Raw genomic sequence first — 17,346 nt, forward strand, 5'->3', positions numbered from 1 at the left:
GGAGGGCACTACTTGGCATTGTTCTTACTCTGTAACTCTTCATCCTCTGCGAACGTTGGATTATCCATCAGATACTGCTGGGCTTCAGACCAAGTGGTAGAGTATGTAACGTTAGCCATATTGTCAAGTATGTTTTTTAAGGCTTCCCAATTTCTCTTTCGTAGCTGCTTTGCTTGTTCCTACAATGAATGTTTGAATACCTTTTAACATTCAAACAAGGCATCTGAATTGCAATTACTTAAGATTCCTTTATATTCTGATATTTCAAATATAATACATAAGCCTTTAGTAACACCACCTTTTGTTAGTGTTGTTTGTGACAGAGTCTTACCTCTAGTTTTTCCATCTGTCTTTGAAGTCAGAGCCCAAAAACTATTTGTTTTTGTGTCCTTATTCCATAACCTTACCAGTATGCAGTACAGATACATTTTATAATGAGGGCTACTGAAAGCAGTCATTGCATGTAAAATACCAAAGTCTTCAATGTCATTCAACTATGTTTAAAGTTTTAGTAATATTTGAACTATCATCCATGTTTCCTTTAAGAATGGAGGCAAAACAATTTAACAGTGATAAATATTCCGATAAATCAGTACTCACTATGATTTAGACAATAATTACTATCTTTGAAAAGAGGGAAAAAAGATTGAGTTAACTCATTTTATCTTTATCATAGCTTCCAATGAATAAATATGATATATAACATACACTATACAAATTAAGTAAAGAAATTGTCATATCATTTAAAGTAAAATATTCTTCAGAATGTTGAAATACTGATAATTTTAAAAGTACCTTTTCTTTCTTTGAAAGGAAGAACAAAACATCTTCATAGATTTCTAGACGATCACGCTCTGAAATTGCATTCCAAACTTCCATCTCCCCAAACATTTGCTCAGCTTTTCTAGTGATTATGAAATCAAATGTTACTTCCTTAATGCATTAGTACTAATTTTAGATCATTTTTCATAGGTAGTTAATGAACACTCTCCACTGTTCAGTTTAAAAATCACTACTTAGGAAAATTCTATGACAGACAATAAAATCTCAACAGAAGAGCAAAGCCTATTCTTTCTCTTACATTAAGGCACCTTCTGCAGACTGTAAAACAGATAACAGCTAATGTGGTACGTTTATTCCCTCATTAATAGCTTAAAAGTTGGCTTCTATGTAAACTTGCAGTGCCTTACAGAACTGCCACATCCTCATTTCCACAGCTATGCTCACTCCCAACTATTCTGGACGAGCTGGCAATACGTCGGACACAAACAACAGACAATCACTTTCCACATCGTTAGAAACCTTACTTGTATCTGGTTGTGGAAGTCATTTTCTCATGATTTTCAAGAAAACGCTGAAAAGATTCCTTAGCTTCTTTGTATTTTGATCTTGCTTCTTCTTTTTCCTCTTTCTCCGTCTGGACTTTATAGGCATTAAAGGCCTGCTTTTTCTCACTCAGCTTTGCTAAAGCACTGAATAATAATAATAAAATAATAATCATACAAGAATAAGAATAAACGCTGGAGAAGCAAATGTAAAGGCTTTGGAAAAAAGTTTCATACATATATTAAGAATATTTGTATAATTTATTGAAGATGTAAAACGCTTCTAAAAAGCCAATTTCATGTGTAGCATGGTGCTCAGATTGTAGGACAAGTCTTTTGGGTTTTTGGCTGTAGCACACATAAAATACCTCTATTTATGCCAACTACAAAGCTATGAACAATAACTCTTTATGGAGTTATACTATTTTATACAACTTTAAGTACCCTAAGATTAACGTAAAAAGTAAATTTATAAACCGTCATATTACCTGTACCGAGGATCATTTATGATCATTTTCATAGCCTGCTCCCATGAAGCATTGGAGGGCACCCGCTGAAAATGATTTAAAGGAAAAATGAGTATTGAATACAAGAACACAGAGAGTAACAGTGTCATGGGAAGGCAAGTATAATGCTCACTGCAAATACCAAGCACCTCCTTTTGTAGATTTTTTTAAAGTCTAAAGCCATTTTTAATGAAGCAATTTTGTGAAAACAAATTCACACTGAAATTGAAACAGTATTTTTCTGTATTAGTCCATCAATAAAAGGATGATTTAAGTTTTTTGAAAAAAATCTTAAACATCAAGGCAAAAATATGCTTGTGAAATTAATACCTTTTTAAGTTTCACAAAAGCGTTCAATTAAAACACAACAAATTTAGTTTGCTGTCAGTTACAACAGTTCTAGAGATTAGTATTTTAAATAAAGGCATCAAAGTGAACATTTATTAGGAAATTATTACGATACTTAAAAAAATCTAGAATACCTTTTCTTTCAATAATTCTTTAAATGCTTGCTTTGCCTCCTCCTTTGTATTCCAAGTATATGTTTTTTTTGCTGGTTGGCTCTCTTCCTCTTCTTTTTTAGGAGTAAAACTAGAGAGACAGAAATTTAAACACGCTATTCATAATTTCAATCACTGTTTTCTACTGAGTAAAATCTCCTTATCATTTAGCTGTTTGAAGCTGATCTAAAACTTGACAAATTCAAAAGAAAGTTTCTTACATTAACCCTATAAATACAACTGTCTGAGGCCAAGGACATAAAGTTAAAGAATTTTTGTAGCATCAGTTATCAGACCCTTTGTAAAGGCCAGAACATAACATGGAACTGCACTAAGCTGATGTACATCACTAGTCTGCATGTTAATAAATAGCCCATCATACTTATTCACATTTCACATTTAATCCCTGATAATTTTGTATGTGATAATAAAACCTACAACCAGTGAAGAGAGCAACATAAGAGGATCAATTAGCAAAATTCAGCTTATTTAATTTTGCAAACACAGAATTAATAGAATACAACAATGCTAATTTATTCTTATGTTGTTTTTGGCTGATAATATACTGTCACACAAGTGCCAAGTAACTCTGTAACCCAGAACTCCAAACAAATATTATTTGGAATATTGTGAAAAATAATTCAAAAAGAATTAATTTAATACAAAATTATCAACTCCTTGTTTGGGATTCCACACTAAATTTAAAAACTTTAGTTCACTATAAAGTCACTATGATGGACTTGATGCTGCAATAGCTACTGATATAAGAATGTGATATATGGAAATTTATCATTCTTTATGTGTCCTTACATACAAGTTAATTAAAATTATTAAGAAATTAGGATTCGGGCTGGTGAGATGGCTCAGTGGGTAAGAGCACCCGACTGCTCTTCCGAAGGTCCAGAGTTCAAATCCCAGCAACCACATGGTGGCTCACAACCATCTGTAACAAGATCTGACGCCCTCTTCTGGAGTGTCTGAAGACAGCTACAGTGTACTTACATATAATAAATAAAAATAAATCCTTAAAAAAAAAAAAAAAAAAAAAAAAAGAAATTAGGATTCATGAATACTGAAAAGCTACCAAGAAAGAATAGTTGTTAAAATTATGAAAAATAAATTCTACATCCACATAAATGAATGCAGCAGCAAGATAAAAAGATAAATAAAACATAACTGTGAAGAATACAGGAATTTCTTATTATTCCTAAAGTAATGATATCATGTAAATTACATTGTATTATGTACTAAAAGTAATAGAAATATACATATATGAATGAGGATATGCACAAATTACATGCAATTATCATGTCAAGTTGCATAAAGTATTTTGAGCATCTCAGTACTTTAGTATTCAAAAAGTTCAAGCATAATATGTAGGAGAATGATAACTCAAAAGCTCATATCATGTCATCAACACTTGACATGATGAAGGACCTTTATGTATGCAGAAAATGTAAGATATAGGGGCTGGAGAGATGGCTTAGTGACTGACTGCTCTTCCAGAGGTCCTGAATTCAATTCCCAAAAACTACATAGTGGCTCACAACCACTTGTAATGGGATCTGATGGCCTCTTTTGGTGTGTCTGAAGACAGCTACGTATATACATAAAATAAATAATAAAAGAAAATGTATGATATATGTACATGTGTGGATATGTACACACACACACACACACACACACACACACACACACACACACACACGCTTGAATTATATACCTAAATAGATGTATAGCCAAGGTCAAAAAAAAGGAAAATGTGACCTTTAATCTTAATTGTCTCCAAATATACCATCTCATTTCTTTTTAAATATCTTGATATTAAAACACTATATAGTTATTTGTGAAATTAACATGAGAGAAGAAACATTATACTAAGGAGTGGAGAGATGGAGGCAGTGGGACTAACAGTAACTGGATAATAAGTTTTGGTTAGATTAGTCTCCCATTTATACCTTGCATCATATGGTAGAAAAAAATCAATTATAAGTTTTGCAGTTATAAGTGACTTCCTTATTTTGATTCCTATATAAAGTGCCTTCTCTCTTCTGAGACATTTTTGAAAAAAGCTGTTTGCATTTTTCAATTTATTTACAATAGGCTGAAAAATCAAACACCATCAATAAGCCAAAAAGAATGAAAACAAGTTTAATTCTACTCTATTTGGCAGAGTTTCTGATCTTCCACAGCAATCTTCAGTACTTCTTGGCAGTGCTGTACTGAGCACATAAAACAAAAAGGGAAAAACAAACATATAAATAACCCCTTACCAAAAATAAACCAACCAGGGCATTATACCAAGCCTTTATTTAAAATACTCGAAGTTTGCAAACTGCGGATTTTTTCCTTTTTGCCTTGATTTTGATTTCATATAGTACATTGATAGATATAGAATGTATTCTTTTAAATTTGTGCCACACCCTATACTCAGTGCAAATCAACGTAAGATCATAACTTTAACAGATTACTTTCAAAAGTTTGGTGGCATGACACCACTGAAATTCAACGATTTGAAATGGATCAACATTAGAAAAACTTAAGTTTTTACTTAAACATTTAATGATTATTGACTAAATTAACAAGTTCTTATATTTTAAGTCAGGCATTGATTTGCAAAAGTCTGAGTTACTAAACTTACTCGGAGACAGTTTCTTGTTTAGCTGGTTCCTCTCCAGTGTTACTGGATATATCACCACTGAGATCTTGAATAGCTGTGGTATTAGCAAGCTGTGCTTGCTCTTCAGTTGATACAGTTACTGTATTTTCATTATCTACAGCAGTAGCAACAATGGAAGTAACCTCAGGTTCAGGAGCAACTGGAACACTTCCCACAGTATTAGTAGGTGTGGTGGAAGTATTGGCATTAGCTGCTGCTGCAGCAGCTGCAGCAGCTGCAACAACAGCAGCCGCTGCTTCTGCAGCAGCCATGGTGCTCATAGTGGTAGGAATTTCTGTTGTAGGAACTGGGGCTGTTGATGCTGTAGTACATTCTTCTTGCTTGCTATACATTAAAAGAGAGGAAAGGGAGGGAATAAAAGGAATAGAAAAGGGGAGGGAAAGGGAAGGAGGGAGGGAGGGGGGGAGAGAGAGAGAGAGAGAGTGAGGAGAGAGAGAAAGAGAGAGAACACGAGAACTGGTCATTTCAATACAGTACTGGTAAATAAAGCCAATTATAAAGTTGCAACACTAATGGAACAAAGGGCTAAACAAATCATTGACAGTAAACTAGAAAGCCATCCTAAAAGACCACAGAATAAGACTATATTAAACATATGTTTGTTTTAGAGAATACCTAGTCATACTGTGTAGGTTGGGCTCAGATACATGAGCCTCAGGCAGTACTGTATTCTTCCCACTGTGCATTGTTACCACTTCCAACTTCTACCACTATTTTGCTTTCATCAAACCTGCACAGTAACCTGCAATTGGCATTGATATAAATGCTTGTATTTCCTAATGTCCAATTACTTCAATAAAACCTCAGTCTGTTACTTTGAATAACATATTTGATATATATCAAAACTCGTAAGGCTCAGGAAGTCAAGTAAAGGGAAACTTTATATAGCTCAGTAGTTGATTGCCAACATACGCAAGGCTGTGGTTCTATTCCTCAGGATGACAAAAAAAATTAGTTTTATAACAGAGATATATAATCACTCATTCCCAAAATGAGAAACTTAATTCACAAACAGTGCATCCCATATTAAAGTACTTGTTTAGCAAAACATACACTTGAGTAAATATATTTCCCTTTTAACAACCTCCATAAAACCTTCCAAAGACATCAAACCATTACCCTAATCCAATTAAACAGCATTCATATCCTTTTTAAAAAGTGGACATCTAAAACATGAATGCGATAGAAATGGCCAAATTTGTAAACCATACTGATTTTCAAAATTGCTTACCTGCTTTCTTCAGCTTTGATCATGGCTAGTAAAGAAAACAGAAAAGTTATCTACTAGTTTTTAAATATAACCATTGAAAACAAACTCTAAAAGGAGATGAAAGTATCATAATTTCATCGGATCTAATTTATCACCCGACAATTTAAAACTCGCTTTAAAGTGCAAGTATTTACTTGAGTTTCAAAGCCTCAATGCAACATTGAAACTTTACAACAGCGATTGTAACTGCTGAGCAGTCTCCTCCAATGCTGATGACTCCAGAAGCTACTGGCCATACAAGCACACTCACACAATACAATGCATACAATAGTACTGTCTCCAGGCAGGAGACTACTTTTTAAAGATACTACATTTAAACTGATACTGAACTCATGAGATTTCTGGCCCATTTTTCCTACTAGCACTGATAAGCAGATAAGCAACTATGCAAACCAACCATTTGTAGTCATATCAGAAATGAGCTTGACAGATATTCTGTAGATGAACAATTTGGGATTCTATTGGTAAAATTATTATAAGCTCATGCTCAGACAATTTAGATAGAACTTTAAAGATTTGAATACTCAATATTTCTTTGCATTATTCTAGGCTGAGGTAAATTTTAAATCTGCTGGTGAGACACGTATCTGTAATTTTGTATCACTAGAGAATGAGGTGCTCCATGTAGACAATGATATAAGCCTAAGTCTATGAATGTATTTTAAAATTTATCACTTCTTAAAGGAGAATATTTCTGAAAAATCTATTTTAAGATGCAAAAAATCCACATAAGAGGTACTCATATATGATCATAACCTTTTACCTAGCTGATCTAGATCAATTTAGTAAAGGATTATATTTTAAGGAGAGTAATCACATCACAAAGTGTTATTTTATGCTGAGTATTGTTAGATAACAATCTTTCCTAAACTTTTGATGGTACTGAGTAACTAAGCCTTCCTCCTATAAAATATATAATTTATATATTCATTTAACTTAACTTTCAGAAAAAAACATTGAAACCATTTTTCATGATACTAAAACAAAATCAGTATTAACTGAAATCCGATAATATATGGACAAAATAACTGACTCAAGATCAACTACTACCTAATATCATGATTAAGCTTAATCACATGTCCCATGTATGCACCAATATTCTGAGGGATACTAGAAGTTTGTACGTGACCTTGTTCAATATTCATGTCTATTTAAAATATCAAACCCAATTTTAAAACCTTTAAGCTCATTTATAATATAACTCTTATATAGAAGTAATTGTTTGAATTAAATGTCTTTCACTGCAGATCTATCCATTCATGGTTAGTGAAAATTAGTGACATACTCTAAATGTTAAATATAACAGAAAATGAATTATCAAAGCAGCTCACCATGCAGGTTTGATTTTGTAATAAGACCTCCAGCAACAATGGTATTCTGGTATCCTAGTTTCAATGGAATCAAATCAAATAAAAATCTATTTAAAATCTATAGAACTGAGATCTAGAGCAACAAGAAAATAAGAGCCCACAAAAAATGTTACATCATTTAAAATTTGCATAAACTTTAATTATTTTTTAAAAAAGAATAAGGCCTTAGTTTGAATAATCCTATTCAGGGAGGACTGTTTCCAGGTGACTGATATATGCACAACAACTTCCCAGTAGAATTGTTTTCCCATCTTACCTTCAAGATCTTCAAGTTCCTTAGGTTTGGCCCAGCGGGACTCCTTTGTTTGAGAATTATAGTAATAAGGCTTCCCGGAATCAGATTTGTACTCTTTCCATGGGCATTTAGACAATAGTTGCTAAAGAAGGGAAAAAGCTTTCAGCAAATAGTAACATATTCAGCACTGCTGATTATCTGCACTTGTTTTTACCAGACATTGTCTACCTATGAAACTCTACATACATTCATAGCATGAGAGCTGTCGACTACTGAATATATGATTTAACTATTGAAGAGAAAATAATTTGTCAAAGATAATATATTTAGGAAGTGCAATGATGCTTCCTTAAAGTTAGGCATCTACTTGAATTTCAACTGTGTGTACATCCCCTCTTACATTCACATATTAAAAACCATCAGCCATAATTACTGAATGGAGTATTCATATTTAATACAAATAAGACAAATAGAAAGTTTGGGGAAAAGTGAAACCTGATTCATCTATCCTAATGCTTTAGTTTCATAGTCAATTAATTTGTTGTAACTCTGAGAGAGTGTATATCTGAATGAGAAATAAATGTTACCTATCACCCTTCCTTCTCAAACACTATGTACATATTAGACTACAGGGTACTACAGTGTGTGGAAAACACTTTACCATCTTTAGGTAAGGGAAATAAAAATGAAATACCACTGGCTAGGTAAACCATTCTTCAGTGAAAAAGATCATCTCTTTCTGAGCATGACTATTAAGACAGGCAATATTGCTTAATTTATTGCTTCAATTTTATTTTTATCATATTTATAGATTTTGGATGTTAAAGTGTATAGTACAAAATAATATGCTTTCAGAGGCATCTTGACAAAGAGAAAATATTCCACTCTAAGTCAAGACAGTATTTTTTAGATTATTTAATTTCAATATATCAAACTCCATGGTTAACTGGAACTGTTAACATGTCTTTTAAAACCATACAGGTCATCCTGTACTGAAGAAAACTGCTTACTCTTCAATTTATTCTTGAAGATACCTTTGAACATAGGACGATACTAAACAAAGTATGTTCATATAGGAAAACAAATTTTATTCTTCTTGCTTATTATTCTAACTACATTAGCCCTCTCCACCCAATGTCCTAAATAATTAGAGACACAGAAGAACTGTTCTTTGGAGCTTAATATAAAATTATACCCAAGCTACTTAACAGTTCTGATTCCTAGTCTTCAAACATTTACCTCAGCAGGTGTTTTAAGATCATCTGGCTTTTCCCAGGTAGACTGTTTTGTTTCAGTATTGTAATAATAAGTCCTTCCATCAGGTGATTTATGTTCTGTCCACATTGATTTCTAAAGGGAAAAATTATTAACATGTAAATTATTCAGCAGTGAATATCTATGAGGTAGCAAGCATGCAAAACACCAAGAATAAGTATAAAATGACTATTTTAACAGTTCAAGTCACACGTAATAATTTGTCAATAGAAGTAGAAAAGGAATTGGAAAAGAGAACATTTAAAATTAACCCAAAGGTAGAAGAGATCAATTACGGCTTTGGAATGCCATGACTGCTCTCAGAAGAACAGTAACATTTTGCCCTTTGCACAAGCTAATCCTCCAGAAATATGCATCTTCTCCAGTGAATACAATATACAAACTAAATATAGATGTAATATGCATTTATCTGGTCTAATTTGAAAGACCCCTCCCCCCCCCCCCCACACAACCTACAGGTACTTGGACAAAGTTCTAAATTGGTCCCCTATAAGAACAGTTAAACAAAACTGGAAAATTAAAAAAGGTTTATTGCAAAAACCATGAGCAAGTTAACATGAGAAGGGGGAAAAAAAAACCTGAATCCAAATATTTCAAGCCCAAAATATGAGATTTTCATGTGAAACTAAATGTAAATCTACTCCTAAACAAAGATCTAATAACAGAATAACTCATTAGTCTACTAAAACTTGAAAAAAAGCCTCAGCCATGATACTTCTAATGTTGTTTGACTTTCAAGTTGGTCTTTTCTTGTAATCAGCTTTTCATATAGTAATAAATTTAACCATGGTTGATGAAGGCTACAAAGATGATTTACATTCTACTTTTAAAAATATAAGATTACTATATATAACAATAAGAAATAAAAAAGCAAATGTTATCACTTGCTTATTCAACACTAAGATTTTATTTTACACTTATTGACAAATCTATTAGGACTGATTATTATCACTGTGTGCTTGCATAAAAAGGAAAACAAAGTAATTGTAATATTCTTTAAATTTTCTAAGAGTAAGGCTACTTTCCCCTCCCGAGAAAACTAGAATAATCTTAGTTATACCTTTTTGCCAACTGTAACCTTCCATAGGAATATAATTCCTATGAATAAATGAGGTTGCATATACCATGTTTTTGATAGCAATATTGTACTTGAGAACAAAAATAAAAATAATTTGGTTAGTAATTCAATTAAATGTTTTGTATCAGAGACCACATTACATATTAGTATGCAGACACAGAGAAAAAAGGGATTAAAGTTCAGTTGAAACAAATACCATGGATACTAAGCTGCAAAAACAAAATGCAAAGGCACGTATCTAACACAGCATTTTACAGAACAAACAAGAGAATATTGGGTACAGATGTAAATAAACACTCATACTTGCATATTATATACCTTCAGAGGTTCCATTTACACACGGGAAGCAGTTATGATATGCCAGTCATGTATGTTCATGCAACATGGATGCAATGTGATTTTGGCGGTACATGTAGGTGTAAATATACAAAGATAAAGATGAATTTAAATATGACTAGCTGTATGAAAAAACAGGTATGTGAAGTCCAGGGTGGTAGGTAGCATGGGTTACTCTGGGCAGAAAAGAACACATGTGAAAAGACACTTCAGTGAAAAACTATTTGAGGAGTGGATGATGATTCTAAATGTATGCTAGGCCTATGTATGTATTAGCTCATTAAAAATTACACACTAGATAAGACATTGTTATATTAGTTGCTCAGTTATAGTATCATCCACTAGAGCACAGTAGCACTGGTGATAAAATGGACAATGTTAAGGGAGAAGTGTGCCTCATCACCTATCTGTTACCACGGAGTGCAAGAGCCCACAATCTACCCATTTATGGGCCTTAGAAGACACAAGTTTATGCTCTGCTGCTAAGTCTAGTGGACTGATCAGTGTTAAAGACGCTTCCTTTCTCTCAAAGAGAGAACGCAGTTAGTTAATTTACTGCTGGGAAGGCTCTACAGGCAAAATTCCTAGTTGTCTCTATTCATGCTTTCAAGGGAACGAACGGGGCTCTGAATGTTTCTTCCATTCAGAGGCAATTGGGGGTCATCACCAAGAATGCAGCCTCTGTAGCTAAGTGGGATTCTGCCAGCCCACCACGTACAATGCTCTGAAATGGCAAGTTTTAAGAACACACGAAGCCTTGCCACTGATAACATTACACTTGACAAGTCTAGCCCTTGGCCTTATATACCAATTTTAGTAAGGCAAGTCCTGTCCTCGGCTCCGAATTGGAGGCTTCCAGTATTAATGGGCAGGAAGAACTATCTCTGATTCTTTGTGATTTTGTTCTTTTTTTTTTTTTTTTTTTTTGCAACATACTTTTTATAGACTGACAGGATGCACAAGATCAAACCAGATTAAATCTCAGCCATGAGAAAAAGACTTCAACACACCCAACCAAAACTCTATTTGCAATTGCTATCTGCTAGGAAAGGGAAAAATATGTTTTCTTAAATGGTATGTCCTGGGTATTGTATAATAACTACCCTTTGGGGAAGAGGGTTTTTTTTTTTGGAGGGGGATGTGTAATTTTTTTCTTATTTTTTTGTTTAAGAAAGAACATGAACTACCATGTTAGTAGTGACACATGCCTTTAATTCCAGCACTCTTGAGGCAGAGGCAGAGTTTGAGGCCAGCCTCATCAACAGAGCTAGTTCCATGACAGCCAAGAAATACAAAAGTATAATGCAATGCGACATTCCTCAAATTTTTTGACTCTTCAATACCTTAATCCAATAACTGAAGTGCTAAACAAAGATTCAATACTAATTTTTAAAATACTCAATGTACCTCATAGTTCCTTATACGTATCATCCTAGTATGTGGGCAAGGAAGAGGGATCATACCAGACTTATAGTGAGGTCTAGGCTATTGGAGGTTACATCCAAAGTAAGATTAAACAATGACCTTAAAGAGAATTAAAAGAAACAGGGAAAATAAAACAAAACAAAAAAAAACCTCACCTGATAACTCATGAGAATGTTAAAAAGATTCTTTGAAAGAAAAAAAAAAGACAAAATTGAAATCTGGGCTGAACTATAAATCAAATGGAAAAAAAAATAATCAATGGAAAGCAACCCCAGGATGAAAAAAGACTATCAGGGATTAAGTTAAAAAACTAATGCACACAGACACCAAAAAACTAGCAACAACAAAAATCAGGATAATTGTTACAATAGTCACGACCTGAGACACCAAAAGTAGCAATCTGTCATATAAAAGACTGAACCAAGTTACAGATAAAGACATAGAAAATTATTCAATTACCTTGTAGCAGATAATTTAGGTAAAAAAAAAAAAAAGATAAACAAGGACAAGAATTATTTAGGACTCAGAAATTATCAGAAAATAAGCCACTGTTAAAACACCAACATTCTAAACAAAGAAAATAACAAGCAGAAAGGAAGAAATGTTACAAAAGCAAATCCGTAAGTAACAGGAGACCCAGAATAAGGGAAGTAAAGCCAATAGCTATACTGTGGATGCATGAAAGAAAAAGCAACCCTGTGATCTCATGCTACAGCTCAGGGTATTGGAAAACCAATAAGACAAACCTGTAATCCACATAAAGAAATAAAGAGGAGGCAAAACTTCAGAACCAACGCTACAACACAACATATCAATGAAGTAAACAGCCGAATCTTTGAAGAGTGAAAATACAATAACAGAAGAATACCCAGATTAATTAGGAGTAAAATGAAAATGTTATAATAAATAATACTTAAATCTAGTGGAACATTAGGGAATATTGTAAAAATTAAATTCAAATTACCTTGAAATATCTTCAAGAAATTAATATATTTTAAATGCATAAGACCTTATCCAAATAAACCAAAACTGCAATTAAGCTAAATATATAAACAGTAAGTAAAAAGCCTATGACCAGATGAATGAGTGGATCTCATGGCTGAATTCTACCAGGCCTTTAAAGAACCAATGCTTCTCAAACTATGCCACAAAGGGAAGAAATATTTCCAAATTTATCTCATAAAAACAGTATTGTTTCAATTCCAAAATAATATAAAGACAAAACATCAAAGAATATACCAATTTACCCTCAACATAAATGCAAAATGCTTAGATTCAAGCCAAATATTAGATTGGTTGAAGAGAAATGGCTTTTGCTTTGTTGAAATTTGCCACAAGATAACGAATATATTCTTTTTTTAAAAGTTTTAAAATGAAGAACTTGGACATCAAAATTAACCACCTCAATGAACTTTTACACTGTTAAGACTAGGCAGTCTGAAAATGTTGAGATGCATACTAGGTATCAAATTTTTAATGCAGACTTAATATCAAATTTTTAATGCACATATCCACCCCCAATCCAAGATGTCAGAATTAGAAAAAAGAATTCACTTTGTCGTTTTTTGTAACTTGCACCCAGTTGTTCCTTGTCCCTTAGTTGCTTTCTTGCTTCTTTTTATGATATTCTGTGCACACATATACATTTGTTTACATATATACATATGTATGTAAATTATTGGCTACATTGGATGAGGTTAAGAGCACGTGGTTTTGTTCTGAGATTTTGTAATCTCATTTAATGTTATATTCTAAATCCATCTATTTTCTTAGCATTTTATGATTTCAATTTTCTTTACAGCTGAACGATAATTCATTTTATGTGTGTACCAGATTTTCATTATCCTTTCATCTATTGATGGACGACTAAGTTGCCTCCACTCCTTACTACAGTGAGTAGAACAGCAATACGCAAGTTCATTTGGTTGGTCTATATTAATATTTTATGTGTTTGAGTGTTCTGCCTGTATTCAAGTCTGTGTGCTAACATGTATACCTGTCTTCATAAAGACCAAAACGGACATAGGATCAGCTAGAACTGGAGTTACAGATGGCTGGGAGCTACCTATGTTTTCACAGTTACCATAGTCGGAAGGCTATCTTTACAAACCCTCTCCAACATGAGTTGCCACTAACAACAGCCATTCTGACTGTGCAAGGTATATATTTTTATACTCTTTTTTTTTTTCCCTGAGCCTGTGAAATACATCAGAATTTTGTTAGGCATTGCATCACATATTTAATTTTGGAAGTATAGCCACTTGTATAATATTAATTCTGCCAATTCAGGAATCTTTTCATTATTTAACATGTTCTGTCACTCCCTTTTTTTAATATCTTGAAATTTTTACTATATCCTATTATTTCTTTAGAGTTATTTTTAATGGGATTCCTCCCCATTTATTTGAGAATAAATTGCTGTTATACATGAAGGCTGTATTTATAGACCAACCAATTATAAGCAATGAGACTGAAGCTGTAATCAGACAGAGTCACTGCTGAATTCTGTCAAACTGTTACTGGAGCCTGTAACTAGTTTATTAGGTTCAACATTTTTCTATGGGGTCTTATAAGGAATCTTTTAAGGGTTGAATTCATCCTTTCTTATTTTAATCCCTGTCTTTCTTTTTCCTTTCTTTCTTTCTCTCGCTTTCTCTTTCTCTCTCTCTCTCCCTTTCTTTCTTTCTCCCTTTCCTTTCTTTCTCCTCTCTCTCTCTTTCTTTCTTTCTCTCTCTCTCTCTCTCTCTCTCTCTCTCTCTCTCTCTCTCTCTCTCTTTCTTTCTTTCTTTCTTTCTTTCTTTCTTTCTTTCTAGTATAATTGAGATAGCTAAGACTTGGAACACTGTATCAAATAAGCCAGGGGAGAGTGGACATCCTTGTCTTGTTCTTGATTTTGAAGAAAATGCTCTCAGTTTGTCTCTATTTAATACAACATTGTCTATTGGTTGGTTGAAACTTGGCCAAATGCCTTTTTGGTGTCAAATGTAACAATCATCTCTATCTTTAGAGTAAACTTATATGGTATTTTACATTTATTAACTTATAAATGTTAAACCAACCTTACCTTCCAGGGACGAAGCTTTCATATTTGTAACGTATGTTCCTGAATTTATTTTGCAAGTATTTAGGCATTTTTGAATCCCTGCTCAAAGGGTCTGTAGCTTTCTTTTCTGCTGTTGCTGTCATCTTTACCTGGTTTTAATATTAAAATAATACTGGCTTCATAGAATGAATTTCTATATAGTGTACACTTCCTATACAATTAAGATATAATAACAACTGAGATCTTCCTTGACAGTTTGGTAAAATTCAGCAGAGAATCAGTGTGGTCCTAGGCTTTCCTTCAAGGGGAGTCTTAATTTCAGCTTCAATTACATTGTTTGTAATGACTTGGTTTAAGTTAGTTGTATCTTCAGAATTTAATTTTAGTAGGTGATACAGATCTTGAAGTTACTGTTTCTTTTCTTATGTGTTGTCCAGATTTTCAGAGTATTGACTTCCACAGTAATCTATAATAGTGCTTTGTTTTTAAATGTGTCTTCTTGTCTGTTTCTCTCTGTCTCTCTCTTTTTGGTTGACTGTTTTGAGTCAGAGTCTTGGAGCTCTTGCTCATGTAGACCATGCTGGTCTCATACTCAGATCCTCCTGCCTCCTAAATGTTGGGATGTATATACCACCACATTGCCCCCACCCCCCGCCACTTCTTTTTGTCAGACTGGGTAAAGGTATATCAATCTTAGTAACTTTTCAAAACAGTAGTTATGCCTGCTAAATTTTGTGTATTGTGCTTTTAATCTGTATTTCATTAATTTTTTCCTATTTTATTTCTGTAATGTGTCTGCTCAGCTGCTTGTTGTAGCTAGCAAAGATATAAAAATTAATATTAAAGGATAGAAAACTACCATGTAAATGGAAAATATAAACATGCAGGCAGAGCTAGCCTTCTATCAGACAAAATCAACTTTAAGCCAAAATTAGTTAGAAGTGATAAAAAGGGCATGTATTAGTCAGGGTCCTCTCAGGAACAGAACTTAGTGTGGCTTATAGGCTGTGGTCCAGCTACTCCAACAACTGCTATCTATCAACACGTTCAGTGTAGGAGGCTGGATGTCTCAGAGGGCTCTCAATATGTGCCAGCATTAAGAAGAAAGTTCTGGTATCAGTGAAGAAGTGAACTTGTTAGTCAGAGTTAAGAGGGTCAAGTAGGCAAAAAGTTCCTTCTTGTATGTCCCTTCTATAGGCTCCCTCCAGACAGTGTGTCCCAGATTAAGATGGATTTTCCTACCTTAGCTGGACGATGGTTCTTCCTGTAGTTCTTTCCAATTCAAATGATTTAATTAAGGAAAAGGCAAATCTCTTACAAGTGTACCTCGCTTCTTAGGTTTTAGTTTATTTCAGATACAGTTGACAACAAAGAATTGCTATCATGGGGCACTACATCTTACTAGAGGGAGTAATTGGTCAAAATATAATTAAATATCTATGCACCAAATACTGAGTGAAGTCCCCTAATTTTATAAAGTGAACAAACAACAAAATACATAAATGAGCATAACAGCAATCAATAGTGGGGATCTTCAATAATACACTCTAATATTTAGATTGGTCTTTAAAACTAAGACTAGATAATGAAACCTCAGAGCTAAAATATATTATGTCTAAACTGGGCTTAACAGATTGAATATTCCAATCAAGAGATAGAGAAATAACAGTTTTCTCAGCAGCACATGGAACCTTCTCCAAAATCAATTATGTCATAGAATATAGACCAAGTCTCAACATACCACATATGTGCATATACTAGATAATTCCTCATGTTCTTTCAGACCATAATGGAATAAAACTATAAATCAGCAGTAAGAGAAACTATAGAAACAAACAAAAATACTTAGAGACTAGACTATCCATTTTCAAACGAGTATTGAATCATACAAGACACTTGAGGAAATTACAAAATTCAGAGAAATGATAATGAATACACATCCATGCAGAACCTCTTAGATACAGAGCCACGGCAGCCCTGACAGTTTATAACAATACGTGATCATATTAACAAAAACAAAAAACAACAACAAAAAAAAAACCCAAAAACACCAAAATCAAAACAAACAACGTAATGATGAGTCTCAAAGATCTCAAATACCTGTTTAACACAAGTGATTAGTGTCAAATACAAGCATGCAATTCTCAAATTTTTCCTAATGAATTATTACTTGCTGTTTATTTTAATACTATGGAAATGTCAGACAAGATACAAATTCAAACAATTTTAATTGAGTTCTAAATGTTGGTAAGGCGGCAGAGAAACTTCAAACCACCAACGCTGCATTAGGTCCAGGAACTGCT

At 33.4% G+C, this 17,346-nt stretch overlaps 1 protein-coding gene across 10 annotated transcripts in view; it reads right to left on the reverse strand.

The window, feature by feature from the left end:
• Prpf40a (pre-mRNA processing factor 40A) overlaps positions 1-17,346 on the reverse strand; it is a 56,737-nt gene that overhangs the window by 16,949 nt on the left and 22,442 nt on the right. For 6 of the 10 annotated variants that reach the window (NM_001371018.1, NM_001371017.1, NM_018785.3 and 3 more), the window contains 10 exons: positions 9,126-9,236; positions 7,908-8,028; positions 7,613-7,666; positions 6,243-6,267; positions 4,973-5,335; positions 2,314-2,422; positions 1,814-1,878; positions 1,308-1,472; positions 796-904; positions 29-179 (listed from right to left, as the gene is read on the reverse strand). In NM_001371018.1, the coding sequence (NP_001357947.1) occupies positions 29-179; positions 796-904; positions 1,308-1,472; positions 1,814-1,878; positions 2,314-2,422; positions 4,973-5,335; positions 6,243-6,267; positions 7,613-7,666; positions 7,908-8,028; positions 9,126-9,236 (1,273 nt within the window). The remainder of the gene's footprint in view (positions 1-28; positions 180-795; positions 905-1,307; positions 1,473-1,813; positions 1,879-2,313; positions 2,423-4,972; positions 5,336-6,242; positions 6,268-7,612; positions 7,667-7,907; positions 8,029-9,125; positions 9,237-17,346) is intronic. The other 4 variants (NM_001371020.1, NM_001371019.1, NM_001371016.1 and 1 more) reach the window with 1 other exon arrangement.

This window comes from Mus musculus, chromosome 2 (genome assembly GCF_000001635.26).
Source record: "Mus musculus strain C57BL/6J chromosome 2, GRCm38.p6 C57BL/6J".
Classification (NCBI taxonomy): domain Eukaryota; kingdom Metazoa; phylum Chordata; class Mammalia; order Rodentia; family Muridae; genus Mus; species Mus musculus.